An 18,855-nucleotide genomic window follows, 5' to 3' on the forward strand; every position below is an offset into this window, starting at 1 on the left:
TTAAAAAATTAAATTAAAAAGAAAAAATTAATCATTATTTTTTTTTTTTTTTTTTTTTTTTTTTTTTGCAAAATAATTGTGATTAACCGTTTGCCCATTCTCATGCAGTATGCAAATATAACAAATGCTTGCATTATTGATTTGCACGACTGAATATAATTATAAGCATTGTATATTAAGTTTTACCATCAGAGGTAAAGCTCTCACAGTGGACAATTGATTCTGTGTATTATCTTCATTTTTGTTTTTCATTCTTTTCCAGGTATAGCTCAATCCACATCCTAAGCAACAGAAAAGGCTAGAAGAGAGGCAAACATGCTGGCTAACCTGCTCACCGTCCTCCAAAACTTCACGGAAAGGTGCGTTCGTGATAAATGTTCTTTTAATGTTCAAGATGATTATGTTACGATATATGAAAATGTGCCTTAGGTGCATTCTCACACTGGAACAATCCTTCTAATGACTGTTTTTAATTGTTTCTGTGTAACATTGCTCCCTTTTTGCTTCTTAATCTTTTCATCCAAGATGCCTGCTCTTTAAAACCTGCAAGAAAGGTGGATTATATTCCTCTTTGTGCCATTAGGAAATGAAGGTGGCAGCCAGGCGAGATCTACAGAGGATTAGTCTCTTTGAGTCACTGTTATTATCGAGTGAATAATCTTCTTCCTTAGTGTTCCCGCAAACATGCTCTCATTCACCCAATGTAGATATTAGTGTATTTTAATACCTGCTAAAAGGCTTTGGCTGTAAATAGCCATTTATGCGCTAGATTAATCTCAGCTATCTGTTTCTGAGTTCTGCTGTTTATTACTTTATCCGGTTTTTGGATGATTGAGTGAGCTTAGACTGATGTCAACTGGCAAATTTAATCACATAAAACCCTCATCGGATCCGTCTGCTTCTTGACTGCTTTAAATACCACTGAAGTTTCAAGCTACAATGTGTGACCAATTTAGATTTTTGGAGTCTGATATTTCCCAACAGCCATTTAAAAGCTCAAAGTATGACTTTCTGACTTCTCCTAATCTAACAGGAACTTATTTTATTTATATATATATATATATATATATATATATATATATATATATATATATATAAATCATAATAACATCCGTGAATCTTCTCTATAAAAATGTTGTTTTCATTCTGTTTGGAATTTTAAGAGACTCCAGATATTAAACATCAATAAATGCATTGAATTTTCACATGATTTTCCAATTAATGCCGACAGACACCACTGCCAGTTTATTTAATTGCATTTTTATGTTTTTACTGGGGTCCATTAGCCTGTCATAGAATGTGATATTTTAATATTTCACTGTTTTTACTGTATTTTTGATTAAATAAATGCAGCCTTTGTGAGCATAAAATTAATTAAATATTTATTATTCCATAACATCAAATCAAATCAGCATCCTTTAAAATGTTTTTTAAATGATCATGACACTAAAGATTGGAGTATTGATATTTACATAAAAAAAAACTGTTATTTTAAATTGTAATAATATTTCAATTTTTACTGTATTTTGATCAAATAAATGAGAAAGAACATTCAGAAACATTAAATTATTGTATTAATTGTATTAACATAATTCTGATAGTGTATGTAATGTAATTCTTATACATATATCCATTTATGAGTCTCTGGAGCCATTCAGTAAGACATTTGCAACCAAACAAGATGGAAAAATTATATAACAAAATTTACCCTGGTTGATTTTCTATTTAGTCATATTCAAAATTACAGGATTCAAAACCCATCTGTGTTGTTCCCCTCCATACCTTTAGGGGGCAGTGCAAACTGTTATTCCCACAGACATAAATACATTAAACTGCTGCCACCCATCATGGTAGAGGTGTTATAGCGGAGTGGGTGCAGAGAGAGATATGAGAATGGAAAGGCCAGCACTTCTGTGTGCCGCAGAGATACGCCATAGACAGCGGCGGGTGGGGGGTCGTAAAATCTGCAGTGGCCGACTGGGTGCTGAGTGTGCAGGTGTAAAAGTACAAGTTGTTTTTCATCATATACACCATTGCGGTAGTGTATGTGTGTACATAACTGCAGACTTCAGTTTGAGAGATGGCTGCAATTAAATAGAGGGTCTATATGTTGTTGTGTTGTAGGGTTGGTGGGTGGCAGGATGTTTCGTAAGTGAAAATTGGTCCTGCAATCAAGCATAAAACGAATGTCATGTGTTCTGTCTCTAAATGTCATACTTTGTGAAGTCAAGTCACATCTATCTATCTGTCTCTTTAACGTGCGCACACACACACACACACACTCACACCGGTCAAAAGTTTTGAAGATTTAAGTGTTTGGTTTTTTTTTAGGTTTTTTTTTTTTTGGAGATTAGATTTCATCCAAACATGAATAGATATTCCACAGTTGTTGTTTTTTTGTTTTTTCATTTTTATTATTTTCCACAGAGACAAAAAGCATTTTAGAACTGGATGGGAATTGTATATGACACGATGAAGGTCCTGATGGTTACAAAAGTTTGTGAATAAGAAGGGAAGGACACAATATAAGTGTGTGTGTTGATAATTAATGAAGGATGGTGGGGGGGGGGGGGGGTCTTCATTCTGATTGGGGTCAGAAAGATAATGAAGAGATGCTCTCATTAGTGTGTGCTCATGGATATGTGTGTTTGGAGGACATGTGTGTCCGCTGCGTTACCTCACTCACATGTCCATGCCTGGAGGGGGTCAGGAAGTGAATCGGCATAATTCGACTGAGTGAAAATAATTAGGCTACACTCTGTTTTACTTGAGCTAAAGTTTGAGAGTCTGTGTGTGTTGAGAGTCCACAGGTGTATGTTTATGAAAGGGTATCAAAATCTGTGCCAGAAATTGCTTCCTAGCCCCTATAGACGGTTTCATCGGGCGCACGCGCCTGGACCTAACTTAACTTCCGGTCTGTGTCGTGTAAATTGGTCTGGCTGCAGTGCCTTCTACAAATGCAGTTTAAGTTAAGGTGATGAGTAGACTGAAGTTGTGCTTCGGGATGTGTTTCCCATACATTTAAGCATTTTTGGAGCCTCACCACAATTTTAAAACTGATTGATTTTCAAAAAGGCTTTGTTGAATAAACATGAGTAACATTATGTACTGCATGTTTAATAATAATAATAATTCCTTACATTTATATGTTTAAATATCAAAACGAGGCACAGGTGTTTTTTTTTATCGCTGTATTTCTGAAGCAGGACTTGCATGTAATATGCCTGATAAAGCAGCATGTGAGCGTACCAGCTCTGCTTTGTTTACAGCTGTTACTGGGGAAACCTCTATTTCTCGCACTTTATGTCTATGCTTTAAAACATCTCCTGCTGGCAAAGAATGAATTTGCATATTCATTAAGTCCGCCTGATCCACGCAGCAAAAATATTTTGTTTGTTATCAAAAAATATCTACTCTAGAGGGACTTGGTTGTTGTTATTGATTCTATTTGGAAGTCTACCGGAAGTTAAGTTAGGTCCACAAAACGCGCATGTGCAGTAACGTTTGTTTACGTTGTTGCCGTTGAAACCATCTATAGTATAAGTGCACTATAAGTTGCTATATTGTTTTGAAATGTTTTCTCATTTTATTTTTATTACAGTTTGCTTATAATTTTTGTCATACCATCCTGCAGCACCCCTGCTGTTTGTACAACAAGAACAGTTTGATTACAGGATGCTGTTATTTTGCTCTATACCATCCAGCCATGTTTGAGACTCCAGCAGATGTGCATCTGAGATCACCAGACCTGATTACAACAGACAAAAGCAGCCCGCAGGACTCGCCAGATCCCCCTCTCACTTTTCCTCTTCTTTTCCTCCTTTGTTTTTTGCCCTCACCATGTAGGCTTGGAGCTATTCTTTGTGTTTTTCATTTTATTTGCGATGTTATGTGTTTATTGATTGGCCAGTAGCGTCTAGACCTGAATTGATTGAGGTCTTTTATGTCTCCATAGTGGGGTTATATTGGAGCAGCATGACTGGTAATGATATTAGCTGGGGTTTAGGTTTGTGAACACTCCCACACATACAAATGCACACACATACAAGCAAACACAAAGAAACGTCGACTCTTGCTCATGTTGCCCCAACAAGAGCTTTGGCAGGAGGCTGTCTGATGTCTGGCAGATCCTGCAGAGGTCGTTGTGTGGCTTGTACTAGCTGGCGATTAATACTTTGAGTGGTCTGCTGGCCTGATTCCTGAGTCTGGAGAGGATAAAGATGCTCTGAGAGATCATTAACGTTAAGCAAAAGATAAAAAAAATCTGGCCTTTGTAATCTTTCATCAATATGTAATAAATTACTCCTCCAACTTTCCTTTTTCAAAGATGCTACCAAAGATGGCCAAGTAAAATGTTAGTGAGTTGCCAAAAAATTGCTTTCAGCTGTTGTAGGTAATGCAGCCTTTGTAAAATTCTTGCCTAAACTTAATACTATAATCACAAAATGGCTCACTGTAAAAAATTAAAAAAGCATAGCATTATGTTGTTGTTCAAAAGACCAGAAAACATACCTGTACATACAATTCACTGCAGTCTCCAGTTGAAATCAATACTAGTGACTGTTAAAAAAACAAAAAACAATACTTTTCACACAAGTTAGGACTACAGGGGCAGATTATGGACGTAGCTTGGAGCTGTTCCTAATACAATGTTTTAACCTCTAAACACGTTTATCATAGTGCATCATTTGTAAACAAATACATTTTTCCATTTGCATCACAAACAGCTCCATATGTTTAGCTTTTCAGGTGAAGTAAACTTGCTCGGTTGCATACCTGGTACTGCACTGTATGGCACAAATCCCTTCAAACACACCTTACACTACTCAATAAAAGAGTTAAAAGACTTGTAAAAGGAACTAAAATGCCATTATTACTTCAGCAAGTGTGTTTTTATGTCACGTCCGCTATTAATTAGGTTTAGTGTAGGTCGTACATTATTCTCAAGTGCGGTAGAGTATTAATATTTCAGTGCCACTCACCACATTTAATTTCTAAACTGACAAAATATGCAATGTCGTAGAATTCTTCCATATTCATAGACATCTGTTACCAAACAAAATCACTTTATGAATCAGGTTATCAGCATCATTAGTGTGTAATTATAACCAGCTCAGCCTGTTCTTTGTTTTTTAGCTTGCAGTTTGCAAGCCATGAATTCTGCAGTTGAACCAAATTGCTCATGACAAAGGCAGTTATTGCAAATAGCAATTCATTTAAAAAAAATAAGCATCAGTGGGGTTGTATACATCCATGTATTTCATTGTCTGGAAGCTGAACATTAACATTCTTAACATTCCAATCTTAACATTCCAATCTTTCTCTACTATGTAGGCTACAGTACAGGATTTTTTTTACATAAAATATGGGTTTCATATGAATTCTAGAGAGAGAAAGTGGGAGGTATCAGTCCGAAACAGCAGAACTGATTTCATTTCATGCTTGGAAGTCGCCCAGAATGGAGGACAAAGTGTCTCCAAGTTACCGTTGCAACTTCTGACATGGATGCACATTAAACCTGAAGGCACCTTCTGTGTTTTTGTCTACTCCTTGCTTGTTGTTCCTGTTCACGGTGCTGGTTCTACCTCTCCTCCCTCCTCTCACTCTCTGTTTCTTGTTCTCTCTCTGGTCGGCGAGATAAACTCATGAAACACAATTTGAATTTTAATCCGCAACAGTAATGCACGCATGCTTTCTTTGCAGTCAGGCTCTGGCACGTAAAGAAAGAGAGAGACATAGAGCTGGGACTCTAACTGTAAACCATGCAAAATGAACACAATAGGCATTGTATAAGCAGTTTCACACAAAAACACACAATGGTAAACTCCAACACATATAAACAACAACAAGAAGAGATGAAAAACAGCTTATGAAGAAGAGGTTCCGGCTGATTTAATCTCTTGCTTCTCTCTGATTGGTTTATTGGCTTATTTTTTTGTTCATGTTGAGTTGTGTTCTGGGTCATTTCATGCTGCTGGATCACCGGGTAAAGTGTTTCCCCTGCAGTCAGTTTTAATAAATGATAGTGGCCCCTAAAGCCCAGGGGCCTCATTTATCAACAATGCATAGAAATGGTTATATATTTTGTCCTAATGTATCTAAATGAAATTTAGAATGTAAGTACAAAAAAAATCCATATTTATCAAACGTGTGTACATGGTCCTTACACACACCAGTAATCATTACAGATAAATCCCACATGTTCTTAAACACCATGCTCGTTCACGTTCATAGTCATTTGCTTTCAGAAACGCCACCAATAAACCATATATTGTGACCTCCCTAACCAAAATTAAGTGCATTTTGCTTAAAATAAGCAAACTTATCTGCCGGTGGGGTAATAAAAATTATCTTGTTTTAAGCTAAATAAACTTCATCAAGTTTTTTCCCCAGAAAACAAGACAAAATTTTTTATAATAAATTAAAAAATAATATATATATACATATACAGGAGCTTCTCAATAAATAGGAATGTTGTGAGAAAAAGTTCATCTATTTCAGTAATTCAACTCAAATTGTGAAACTCGGGTAATAAATAATTTCAATGCACACACACTGAAGTAGTTGAAGTCTTTGGTTCTATTAATTTTGATGATTTGGCTTACATCTCAACCAATTGGAATATGGTGACATGCCAATCAGCTAATTAACTCAAAACACCTGCAAAGGTTTCCTGAGCCGTCAAAATGGTCTCTCAGTTTGGTTCACTAGGCTACACAATCATGAGGAAGACTGCTGATCTGACAGTTGTCCAGAAGACAATCACTGACACCCTTCACAAGGAGGGTAAGCCACAAACATTCATTGCCAAAGAAGCTGGCTGTTCACAGAGTGCTGTATCCAAGCATGTTAACAGAAAGTTGAGTGGAAGGAAAAAGTGTGGAAGAAAAGGATGCACAACCAACTGAGAGAACCGCAGCCTTATAAGGATTTTCAAGCAAAATCGATTCAAGAATTTGAGTGAACTTCACAAGGAATGGACTGAGGCTTGGGTCAAGGCATCAAGATCCACCACACAAAGACGAGTCAAGAGATTTGCTGAACCACAGACAACGTCAGAGGCATCTTACCTGGGCTAAGGAGAAGAAGAACTGGACTGTTGCCCAGCGGTTCAAAGTCCTCTTTTCAGATGAGAGCAAGTTCTGTATTTCATTTGGAAACCAAGGTCCTAGAGTCTAGAGGAAGGGTGAAGAAACTCATAGCTCAAGCTGCTTGAAGTCCAGTGTTAAGTTTCCACAGTCTGTGATGATTTGGGGTGCAATATCATCTGCTGGTATTGGTCCATTGTGTTTTTTCTTTTCTTTTTTTTTCATGCTTCCTTCTGAAGAAACAAGAGACTAAAAATGCAGATGAGCTGAAGGCCACTGTCGAAGAAACCTGGGCTTCCAGACCACCTCAGCAGTGCCACAAACTGATCACCTCCATGTCGCCAAATTGAGGCAGTAATTAAAGCAAAAGGAGCCCCGACCAAGTATGGAGTACATGTACAGTAAATGAACATACTTTCCAGAAAGCCAGCAAAAGGTGGGTTTTGATGGGTTTTTGTTAAATGTGAGCCTAAATCATCACAATGAAAAGAACCAAAGACTTCATTGTGATAGACAAACTAGTTCGGTCTGTGTGCATTCAATTTATTTAAAGGGGGTGTGAAATGCTCGTTTTCACTCAATATCCTGTTAATCTTGAGTACCTATAGAGTAGTACTGCATCCTTCATAACTTCAAAAAGTCTTTAGTTTTATTATATTTATAAGAGAAAGATAGTCTGTACCGATTTTTCCCAGAAAAACACGAGCGGCTGGAGGCGTGACATGTGGGCGGAGCTAAAGAATCACGAGCGCCAGTAGGCTTTTGCGTTGAGAGCGTTTGGAAGCTGTGACATTACCGTGAGGAAAAAACCAACCAAAAAAAAACATGGCTAACAGTCAGATTCAGCGTATATTTATGATCCAGAATCAGATCCAGGGGCTGAAATTTAATAAGAGCAGCATCAGCAACGACGTCTCTATGTGGTATGTAAGTTACTGAAACTGTGTATATTTGCTTAGCGGTTTTGGAAAATGACTAAGTTCCACTTTGTCGTCTTTTTTTTTTTTTTTTTTTTTTTAAGCTGTACATGTGGAAAGTGCAGTTTGATGACAACATCGCATGTTGTTTACTTGATGTGCTTACGCGCCGATAGCTAAGTTAACAACACAGAGATATTTGAAGCAGTTTTACTCACCGCCTGCGGTTCCAACACACGATTGTGACCCTTTTTCGTTGGGACTGCATTATTCTTAAGAAATAAACGATGTGCAAATCCGGCGTCAAACTGGGCCTTGTTTGTAAAACAAGCATCTTTGAAATGCAGGGAACAAACACAAACACTTGCACAACTCTGTTGATGCTCTGTAAAAATAAACTCCATCCACTGGTCCCTTAATTCTGTTTCTCTTTTGGTAATTTGTGCAGGGTTGTCTTGCCCTGGCAACCAAAAACACACTTCTTTTGTGACATTTCGCGATGCTCTCGCTCTGATGAGTGAAGTCTGTTGTGCTCTCAGTGCTCTGCTATACGGGAGCGCGCGCTCTTCCGGGAGAAGTGCCTCAGGACCCATATAAGGAAATTCCGCTCCATCTAACGTCACACAGAGCCATACTCGAAAAAAACTTTCTGAAACTTGTGACAAAACCGGAAGAGGTATTTTTGGAACAGAAATACTCCTTCAAACATACAACTTCATTTTTGAAACTTTGTCCATGTTTAGCATGGGAATCCAACTCTTTAACAGTGTAAAAAAAATCAGTATGCATGAAATAGCATTTCACCCCCCCCCCCCCCCCCCTTAATACATGAGTTTCACAATTTGAGTTGAATTACTGAAATAAATGAACTTTTTCAAGACATTCTAATTCATTGAGAAGCACCTGTATGTGTGTGTATATACAGTATCTGTGTCTGTTACCAATTATGCAAATGTATAGCTTGAACTATGAATTTATAAACTGAGTATTTGCAATTAAAGGACACAGGGAACATTCAGCAGCATTTTCTTTTTGTAGTATCACCATTCTACCACTAGATTCTCTGCGTAAGCATGCTCAGAGTTGTGCTTATATTTACACACATTCCTATGTTTAAGTACAAGTTGGTAGATCCCACACTGCATGAAACTGTTCTGACACACACATCTGTGCGTACACACGGTTGATAAATGAGGCCCCAGGATCGGGCCATCAGGGACATACACAAGGATGGCAGAGGGAGTAGACAAGGATCTGCTGATCTGCTTTTTTAATTTATGAGACAAGACATCAGCTGATATATTAGAAGAGAGAAATACTGGTCTCACAGGTCATTTTTCCTCATTAAGACACATTTTTACACAAAATGAATTAATTATATTTTTAAAGAACGTTTAATATTATGTGCCAGTCTTAATTTTGACTTTTGACAAGTTAAAGCATTAAAATTATAACAGAAAGTTTTTTATTTTCAGTTTTTGCCTTAGAAATGGTTCACTCAAAAATGTAAATTCTGCAATCATTTACTCACACTTATGTTGTTTCAAACCTGTTATGAGTTATGATGAAAATGTGTTTTCCTTGATTTTTCTGAGCCCTAACACCGACAAATATTTGTTTTAATCATGAAATTAATTTATCTGAAACCAAGACCTCCAAGAGAATTTTGCTTTCCAATGTATCTTAAGAAAATTATACATTTGCACTGGAAACCAAGACAAAAATACTGAGGAAGAACCACACTTTTTTGCTGTTATTTTCATATTCTAGTTAAGCTTTTTTTGTCAAATGAATGCATGGAGATCTGCTGGATGTTTTAGTTTGTTGCCAGTGAAGCTCATTTTCTGCTCCCTAGACAATTACATTCAGAGAGCATACAGTTTTGGCATGTTCTGCATCCTTTTGATTTAATCTTGAAATTGTCTTAAATTGACGATCATAAAATCCCCAGAACCCCCGATGTGTCTCCGGTTCTATCGGTAGCTAAAAAGAAACCATTAAAACACCATAAAAGTATGAAGGTGGCAGAATCTGTTTCAGTGCAGTTCCTATGGAGGCCAATTGTGCCATGACAGAAACTAAATCTCTCACTTTCTCCTCTCTCCTTCTGTCTGCTCCTTTGATTCCTGTTACCTGCTGTTTCCATTGCAGGGTTTAATTTATAATTGATTTAAAAGGCGATAATACATAATTCATTTCTGTTTGCTAATGAGACCTAAAAGAAATTGACAGATCCAGTTGAGTATTAGTTTTTTGCAGGCGCACAGTTAATTGACACCTCCCAATAAATATCGGCTCAGGTCTGGAGCCTGTTTTATTATTGATAAGAATTGATTAACTTTGATACAGACACCCGCAGACAAGTTTGTGTGATGGCAACTTTGGCCTAACAGAGTGTCATATTACCCTGGTCAAACATGATCTCATCTTGACCCTTTTTGTACCATCTCTCTCTCTCTCTCTCTCTCCTTCTAAAGTTAAGCAATAACAGTCTTCATTAATAGTTTCTTCACTTCTTTTTTTATTATTTATGAGAGTCATTATTGCTTCTGTAATTAGTGCATAGATGTGTTGATAAAACGATTGGGAATTTTAAAATGGGAATGCACATGTCTCGTTTAAAAGTCTGGGATCGGTATGATTTCTCATTCTCAACAAGGCTACATTTATTTGATCAAAAATAAATTCATATTTTGAAATGTTATTACACTTTAAAATAATGGTATTCTATTTTAATATACAGTACTTTAAATTATGACTTATTTCTGTGATGCAAAGCTAAATTTTCATTATTCCTGTCTTCATTGTAACATAATCACAATGTCACACGCTGATTTATTTTCAATATTGAAAATAGTTTTTGCTGCTTAATCATTTAAGGATTCTTTGATGAACAAAAAGGTTTCAAGTAGAAACTTCTAACATTACACTGCAAATATTTTCTAACAATACACTGGAAGTCTTTACACATGCTTGCTAAATGAAAGTATTAATTTCTTTCATGAAAAGAAAGAAAAAAATACCGACCAAACATTTTAATGATAATGTATATTGTAAAAATATATATATAATTTGCATGTGTAACAATTATGGATTTACATCTTTCAGATATTTAACATTTTGCATGTTCTCACGCTCAAAATAGTCAGTAATTGTTTTCTTTCATGCCTGGAATGGCAGCAGCAATTGCTCATTTCTGTGTGTAATTGTGAGTGTATGTGTGTATGATTGATTTTATGCATCTGTCAAGATGCAAAATATTTGGTGAATGTTATATAGCAGGTGGATTTTACAGTGGAGTTGATTTCATTTTGTGAATTGGTCCTTGGAAAGGTGATGAGAAATCATATTAAAATCAGTGCTGATCTATGATAAAGATACTGTGAGTGAATAAGGCAGGAGATACTGTTCTTACTAAACACTAGAAGGTGCTTTTCCTGGCTGTGTTTTGCACCAGCCACACTGCATATCCTTCAAGAGCATCCCAACATTAAGAAAGAGAGCCTGAAGTTTATTCTTAACAAGGTCCCCAATCATTTCAGCCCAACCTTAAGGGTTTGTGCTGCACATTTCAGCGCAGATAGTTTTGTGAACCTGTCATAGTCTAATGCAGGCTTGGCATTGGAATGGTTCTTATGAGAGCCGTTATTGCCTCTGTAAGAGTCATTAGCACACTATATGAGAAGCATTAAAATACCTACATAGTTGCTTGAGCTCTGCGATGTCCATAAAGGACACTCCATTGATTTCTCTTATTAACTTGCGTCAGAGAGGGACTGTTATTGAAGCATGGAAGCAGTACAAAATACACTTGATCCAACAGCAAACCCACTGTGTGAGAACAGCAATGTGCAATTTGTATAAAATGATTGGAGTAGTCCGGCACTGATCCCCAGAGAGAAGTCAAGTCTGTCGTTTCAGTGGGAGATCAAATCTTGACATTTTGATTAAAAATGATGGCTCAAAAAATTAAGGCAAGACACTGCATGCGTCGTGATGGATATCATCATACGTCCCAGTGGGCTGATTACATTTAAAAATAGCAAACATTTGTTTTCTCAAATGTTATGTTTATTAAATATGCAAACGAGACATATGCAAATATGCACATTTCCAGAACAGAAATCAGCGCATTGGATAAAGGCTGGTTCAAAACACTTGTTTAATTTTATCGACATACTAAATTAGAGGTTTTTACAGAGGTGATTTTATCACTGTACAAATCAGAAAATAACAGTCAGAAAAACACATTTAACACATTTTAAGAAAAAAAAGGTAGTTTTTTCATGGTCCAAAGGATGCTCTGCAGTCAATGGGTGCTGATAAATACATTACAATAATCCACACGCCTCCAGTCCATCAATTAACATCTTGTGAAGCCAAAAGCTGCATGTTTATAAGAAACAAATTCATCATTAAGACATTTTAACATCTATCACTTTTAGACATGAGTCTGTAATCCATAATTAACTTCCTCAAGTGAAAAAGTCCATCTTCTGTTGTCCTCTCACATCAAAATCCATATTTGTTTAGAACCGTTTTCGCCTGTAAACAGTTTTGTGATCTTTGCATTCTTCCTTCATCAAACAGATGAATCCACTTTTTCACTGCAGAAAGCAATGCTATGCATATAGGAGTAGTATTTTAGCCGGAGGCAACGATTTGAAGTTTAAAGGGGGGTGAAATGCTCTTTTTCACTCAATATCCTGTTAATCCTGAGTACCTATAGAGTAGTACTGCATCCTTCATAACTCCAAAAAGTCTTTAGTTTTATTCTATTCATAAGAGAAAGATAGTCTGTACCGATTTTTCCCGGAAAAACACGACCGGCTGGAGGCGTGACGTGTGGGCGGAGCTAAAGAATCACGAGCGCCAGTAGGCTTTTGCGTTGAGAGCGTGTGGAAGCTGTGACATTACCGTGAGGAAAAACCATCATCCCAAACAAACCATGGCTAACAGTCAGATTCAGCGTATATTTATGATCCAGAATCAGATCCCGAGGCTGAAATTTAACAAGAGCAGCAGCAACGACGTCTCTATGTGGTATGTACTGAAACTGTATATATTTGCTTAGCGGTTTTGTAAAATGACTAAGTTCCACTTTTTCGTCTTTTTTTTTTTTTTTAAGCTGTACATGTGGAAAGTGCAGTTTGATGACAACATCGCATCTTGTTTACTTGATGTGCTTACGCGCCGATAGCTAAGTTAACAACACAGAGATATTTGAAGCAGTTTTACTCACCACATGCGGTTCCAACACACGATCGTGACCCTTTTTCATTGGGATTGCATCATCCTTAAGAAATAAACTATGTGCAAATCCGTCGTCAAACTGGGCCTTGTTTGTAAAACAAGCATCTTCGAAATGCAGGGAACAAACACAAACACTTGTACAACTCCGTTGATGCTCTGTAAAAATAAACTCCATCCACTGGTCCCTTAATGCTGTTTCTCTTTTGGTAATCTGTGCAGGGTTGTCTTGCCCTGGCAAGCAAAAACACACTTCTTATGTGACATTTCGCGACGCTCTCGCTCTGATCAGTGTCTGTTGTGCTCTCAGTGCTCTGCTATACGGGAGCGCGCTCTCTTCCGGCAGAAGTGCCTCAGGACCCATATAAGGAAACTCCGCTCCATCTAACGTCACACAGAGCCATACTCGAAAAAAACTTTCCGAAACTTGTGACAAACCGGAAGAGGTATTTTTGGAACAGAAATACTCCTTCAAACGTACAACTTAATTTTTGAAACTTTGTCCATGTTTAGCATGGGAATCCAACTCTTTAACAGTGTAAAAACTCAGTATGCATGAAATAGCATTTCACCCCCCCCTCTTTAAAAAAGTCCCAAACACACAGCTTTTCACTTCACAAGATGTTAAAAGGGTCATATTATGCTCTTTTACAAAGTCTTGATTTTGTTTTGGGGGTGTACTAGAACATGCTCTCATGCTTGGTGGTTAAAAAACTGAATATTTTACATAGTTTACATTATTACAATACCTTTCTCCCCAGCCTGGCACAAATGGCTCGATTAGTTCCGGGTTTGATGAAGGTCCACCTTCTGAAAAATGAAATGTGTTGTGATTGGTTAGCAGTCCCAGTGCGTTGTGATTGGCGAACAGCTTAGTCGGTGTTTCAGCCCTGCCCCTTGACAAAGCAGCAAGTTCCGTCTGCTCTGGTATAGAGTTAGATGACGTCAATAATGCCAAATCAATTTGAGCCAGATTCAGACCCCGAGAATATTGAAAAAGTGGATAAATAATAAGAGCATGGATGAACTGTTCACATTAAGATCAAATATATACATTGAAAAAGCAGACAAAACCTTTAAACCCTGAAGTGTGTTTTTGTTTTAATGTTATGCAGTCTCTCTGTGTGCAGTCTGTGCCAGTGTAATCTAGTGCATCCTCACGCTAGCCTGCAGGACCACAGGAGCTGGCATCTCATGACCTTTTCATGCCAGCTAGTAAAGCGTTTAGTTGAGGAATTACAGTACATTTCACTATAGCAGTATACACATGAAAAACAGCTAAAGTGAAAAATGTATTGACAATCATTGATTTTCAGTTGAAACTGTGGTCCCTGGTGATTCATAAAATGCAAGTCGGTGGCTACTAGCCATAAAACATTTATACCCATAGATCCTGACGAAACACTGAGATCTTATGAAGTGAAACGATCATCTTTCCCAGGAATTGAACATTATTTACAACATTATTGTATAACCAAGAGCCCCAGGCAAACTGTCTAGAGTCATGTCCAGTTAGCAAATTAATCTTTTTTCAGAACTGGTTCAGAATTGGATCCACTAGTTCACGAAAACATTTCGGACTGAACCATCTGAAACGGTTCGCAGCTTGAGCAACCGAGATCTATAATTCGCTCAATCAAAACCTACTTTCAGACGCCTGACAGTCACTCCGAATGGAAATGAGCCAAAATACAGACTTTTCTGATCTTCTGCTGAATGAATATTAGCCCTTATTCATATTCAGCACTTGAATGAAGGGACCAAATTAATTTTTTTTTTTTTTTTTATGGTTTCTCTTTATGTAAAAAGGTGAGCTAGCTTAGTTTATTGACTATATTAAAATCCATATTTCACACCATCATTGGGTTTTTTAATAATATAATTGTGTATACATATGTCATTGTGTTTTTATGTAAATGAACTGGTGAGTTGTTTATTTGAACCAGTTCACTGAAACGAAGCATCCGAATTCCAAAAGAACCTGTTTGTGGAAAAGAATCAGATTTCCCTGTTTGCCTGTGGCTCTGGATTACAGATATGTTGGAAATAATGTTCGATTTCTTGAACAGACAGATTGTTTCGCTTCGTAAGACCTCAATATATCCTCAGGCGGTTTGGGTATTAATTTTGCGTTCCTTAATATGTTTTTTTTTTTTTTACTCTAGTAGTGATGGTATTTTATTTTTATTTTATTTTATGCTAACTTGGATTTTTTTAATCACTAAGGACCACGGTTTCAGCTAAAAAAAATCTTCTTTACTGTTCTGCTAAGGAATGAATCGCCAAAAGGCAACAGCGACGTTGAGTAATAAGGAGTGGTAAAGGACCAGATTTTCAGAATATAAATGAACATAAGTTGTTTATGAGAAATGCATCCTGTTTAACATAACATTTGATGTGTACGGTTTCCTTTGAAAACATAAGACATATGTCACTAACATTGTTCCTACTGTTGTGTCGGCCTCGTGACTTTGTTTTTAGTCCTGTTCTAATGATGTGCATTTCAGTCCCATTTCCACAGATCATTAGAACCACTTCCATATTCCAGGAATGATCGTGGCCGTCTGTGTGCCATTATTAGCAGTACATTATGCCTCTTTTGTATATGATAATGTCCTCTGATATGCCACTCAGCTATGTCTCCGTTCTAATCCTGATCCATAATTGTTGCATGTATTGCCCTGCCATGCAGGTCGACTGGCATTAAGGAGCGTTAATTGAATTGAGGAAACCAAACACCTGGTATTCCATTTGGTCTGCATGTTAATTAAGGAACATAATTAAGTTGTCTGAAGCATCCGTTGGACTGATTACAAATCTGAGGAATCCCTTTGATCACTACACACACACACACACTCAAAATAAACAAATGTGTACACAAACATTAAGAGATATAGAAAATAACACAGAGAAATAATACAAATATATAAAGGGCATGAAAGGTGTTTTTTTTATTTCTTTTTTTTGCTAAGCACTACACACATTGTACTATCATGAATTCCTGAAAGAATAAAAATAGAAATGTGTTCATTACTAGGCACATCACATCTTGACATGCCATATCTAAATGTAAATACATTATATTTGATAGCTTCAGAAAATGTTTGTTTTGTTAAAGTGTTTTTGGTTTTTCATTTCTTTTTTATTCTATTCAATTCTATTCTATCATTTTTTGCTGCAATCCTTTAAAATGTCTGAAATTCACCTGAATCAAATTTAATGTTGTAAAAAATCGTAAATAACTTAAAGTATGATTTTAAGAGGTCTTAAATCTGGAGATAGAAAAACAGGAATCACAACCTGCAGTAGTAAAAAATAAATAAAAAAATAAATCCAAAAATTCCACATGGTTTGCTTTTAATTAATACAATACATTTCCTATCATCTACTGTTGATAAATTATGACAGTATTTACCTAATGGTGTTTATATTATAATATTTTATAGATGGTTAAGAGTGCATATTTTATCTCCCCTCACTTTTTTTTTTTTTTTTTAGATCGAGCAGTTGGAAGTAGTAAAGCACAGACATTTCAAAATAAGATTTTAAGAATTTTTTTTAAAGTCCTGAATAATGTTTAAACTCATTTTTTTCTGGATGTTACTGGTATTTTGGTTACATAATAAACAATATATGGCATTTAATTTAATGTAAACTCTTGTGATTTCTCTCTGGGCCGCCCACGTCAAAAAGGAATTATTATAGTATCAGCAAAATGGATTTAACTTAAATTTTAACTTTAGTTCATATGTATTGAAATATAACCAATTTCAATACATATGTATACTGTATATTGAAAAAAACATGTCTCTAGAATTTTAAACTTGAAGTGCCCCAGTTTTGCAGTTGAATGGCAGTTTAATAAAGTAAGCGAGATACAATATTTACTTAAACTTGATTTTGTATGGCTCTGTAAAGACTTTAAAAATCCTTAAAGGAATTATTCACCCAAAAAAACAATGATATTTTGAATAATGTTGGTAACCAAACAGTTGCTTATAGACATTACTGATTTTTACAGTGGCCAAGTCAGTGGCCATGTACCTTCTGCATAATATCTGCTTTTGTCCAGGAAGGAAGGTCACACGGGTTTGTGGCACCATGAGGACAGAATGTTATCTATTCTTTAAGACAATAGGACTTCATCTGTACTGAGAGACACAGAGATAGTGACAGACAGTGGAGGATGTTGGACTTGTGAGAGAAATGTCAAGTGATAATGAGTGATAGGAAAAGGTTGGAAGTGGAGAGGAGATCATAATCATAGAAAAGGACAGTGAATAAAGATCAGTCAGATGACAGATGTAAAACTCATCGTGCCAGACAGTCCTGACGGGTAACTGATGCTCGGAGAGAGAAGATCTTGGCACAGCAGAATGTATTCACTTCACAATTCACAATTGCTAGTAAATTATACAAATAATTACAAATAAATAGCAAGTTAGGTATTTCATTAAATGTGAAATTTTGAAGCAGAAAGACTAAAAATACACACACACACACAAACAAAAAATTGGTGTAGAAAAATTTTATACAATTTGCAAATAATTACAAAGAAATGGCAAAAAAAAACATTGAATTAAATGTGAAATTTTGAAGTAGAAATACTGAAATATAATTTTCTTGTAAAACGTATTATAATCTTTGTTTTATTTACAACTTTACGTTTTACAGTATCTTCTTGTAAAGTATACTCAAGTAAACATTATTTTATTTGCAATTTTCTTCTGAAACACTTTAAAAATGATTTTCATTATTTACAACTTCAAAAAATGTTTGTTTAAAATTCTTGCAAACTACCATACTCAAATATTTAAGCTTTCTTTTATTTGCAACTTCAGAAAACCATTTCTACAGTGCAATCTCACAAGAGCACCTCCCACAATCGTGTTTGCATTTAAAAGAAAGCAGCGGCGTGTGATTATCACAATCAGCGATGCAGGTCATAACCATGTGAATTATGAGAGGTAGCTGATGTGAAGAGGACACAGACACACTTATAAATCCCCACGATTAGAATAACAGCAGCCAGAGTCTCAGTAATTATACTGATCAACTATCCCATTAACACTAATTACACCCACGTGGGCCAAACCCTGTGTGCCTCCTCCAGTAACTCTGCTGTTTGTGCTCGTACTCTATTGGAGAGAGGTGTGTGCTGGATGTACTCTTGACAAAGGGCACTCGCTGTCTTTGATGATGTGATAAAAGACCGCGCTTATCTGACTGTGGGATTAGGTGGAAATAACTGTCAATTTAATCTCGTTCTGCAGCACAGCTGTATCTTAATCCACACACACGATAGCATCTCCTGCATCTGTAAACACACATTGCCCTGACTCATAGACATCCCTCCTAATTAGATGACAGACTCCTGTCTTTACGGCATTTAGATAACACCGGGAATTAGCATATCATTAAAGTGACACATGAAATTTGCATGAGATTTGCATAGCTCTACACTCAGCCCCTGGTCATGAGAGAGCACTCATCTGTGTATACGTCACATGCCCTGAACTTTCTCAAGAGCCCCTAGGCCCTGTGGGTCATGCCACCTATATCCCATAAATATCTCGGCCAGTGTCACATCCCGTCTTCCT

General features: G+C 36.6%; 1 protein-coding gene across 1 annotated transcript in view; it reads left to right on the forward strand.

The window, feature by feature from the left end:
- Window positions 1–273: 273 nt before the first annotated feature.
- LOC113118634 (A-kinase anchor protein SPHKAP-like) overlaps window positions 274–18,855 on the forward strand; it is a 32,044-nt gene continuing 13,462 nt past the window's right edge. The window contains exon 1 of the mRNA XM_026287965.1: window positions 274–359. Within this exon, the coding sequence (XP_026143750.1) occupies window positions 316–359 (44 nt within the window). The 5' untranslated portion in view covers window positions 274–315. The remainder of the gene's footprint in view (window positions 360–18,855) is intronic.

Source organism: Carassius auratus, chromosome 18 (genome assembly GCF_003368295.1).
Source record: "Carassius auratus strain Wakin chromosome 18, ASM336829v1, whole genome shotgun sequence".
Taxonomy (NCBI): Eukaryota; Metazoa; Chordata; class Actinopteri; order Cypriniformes; family Cyprinidae; genus Carassius; species Carassius auratus.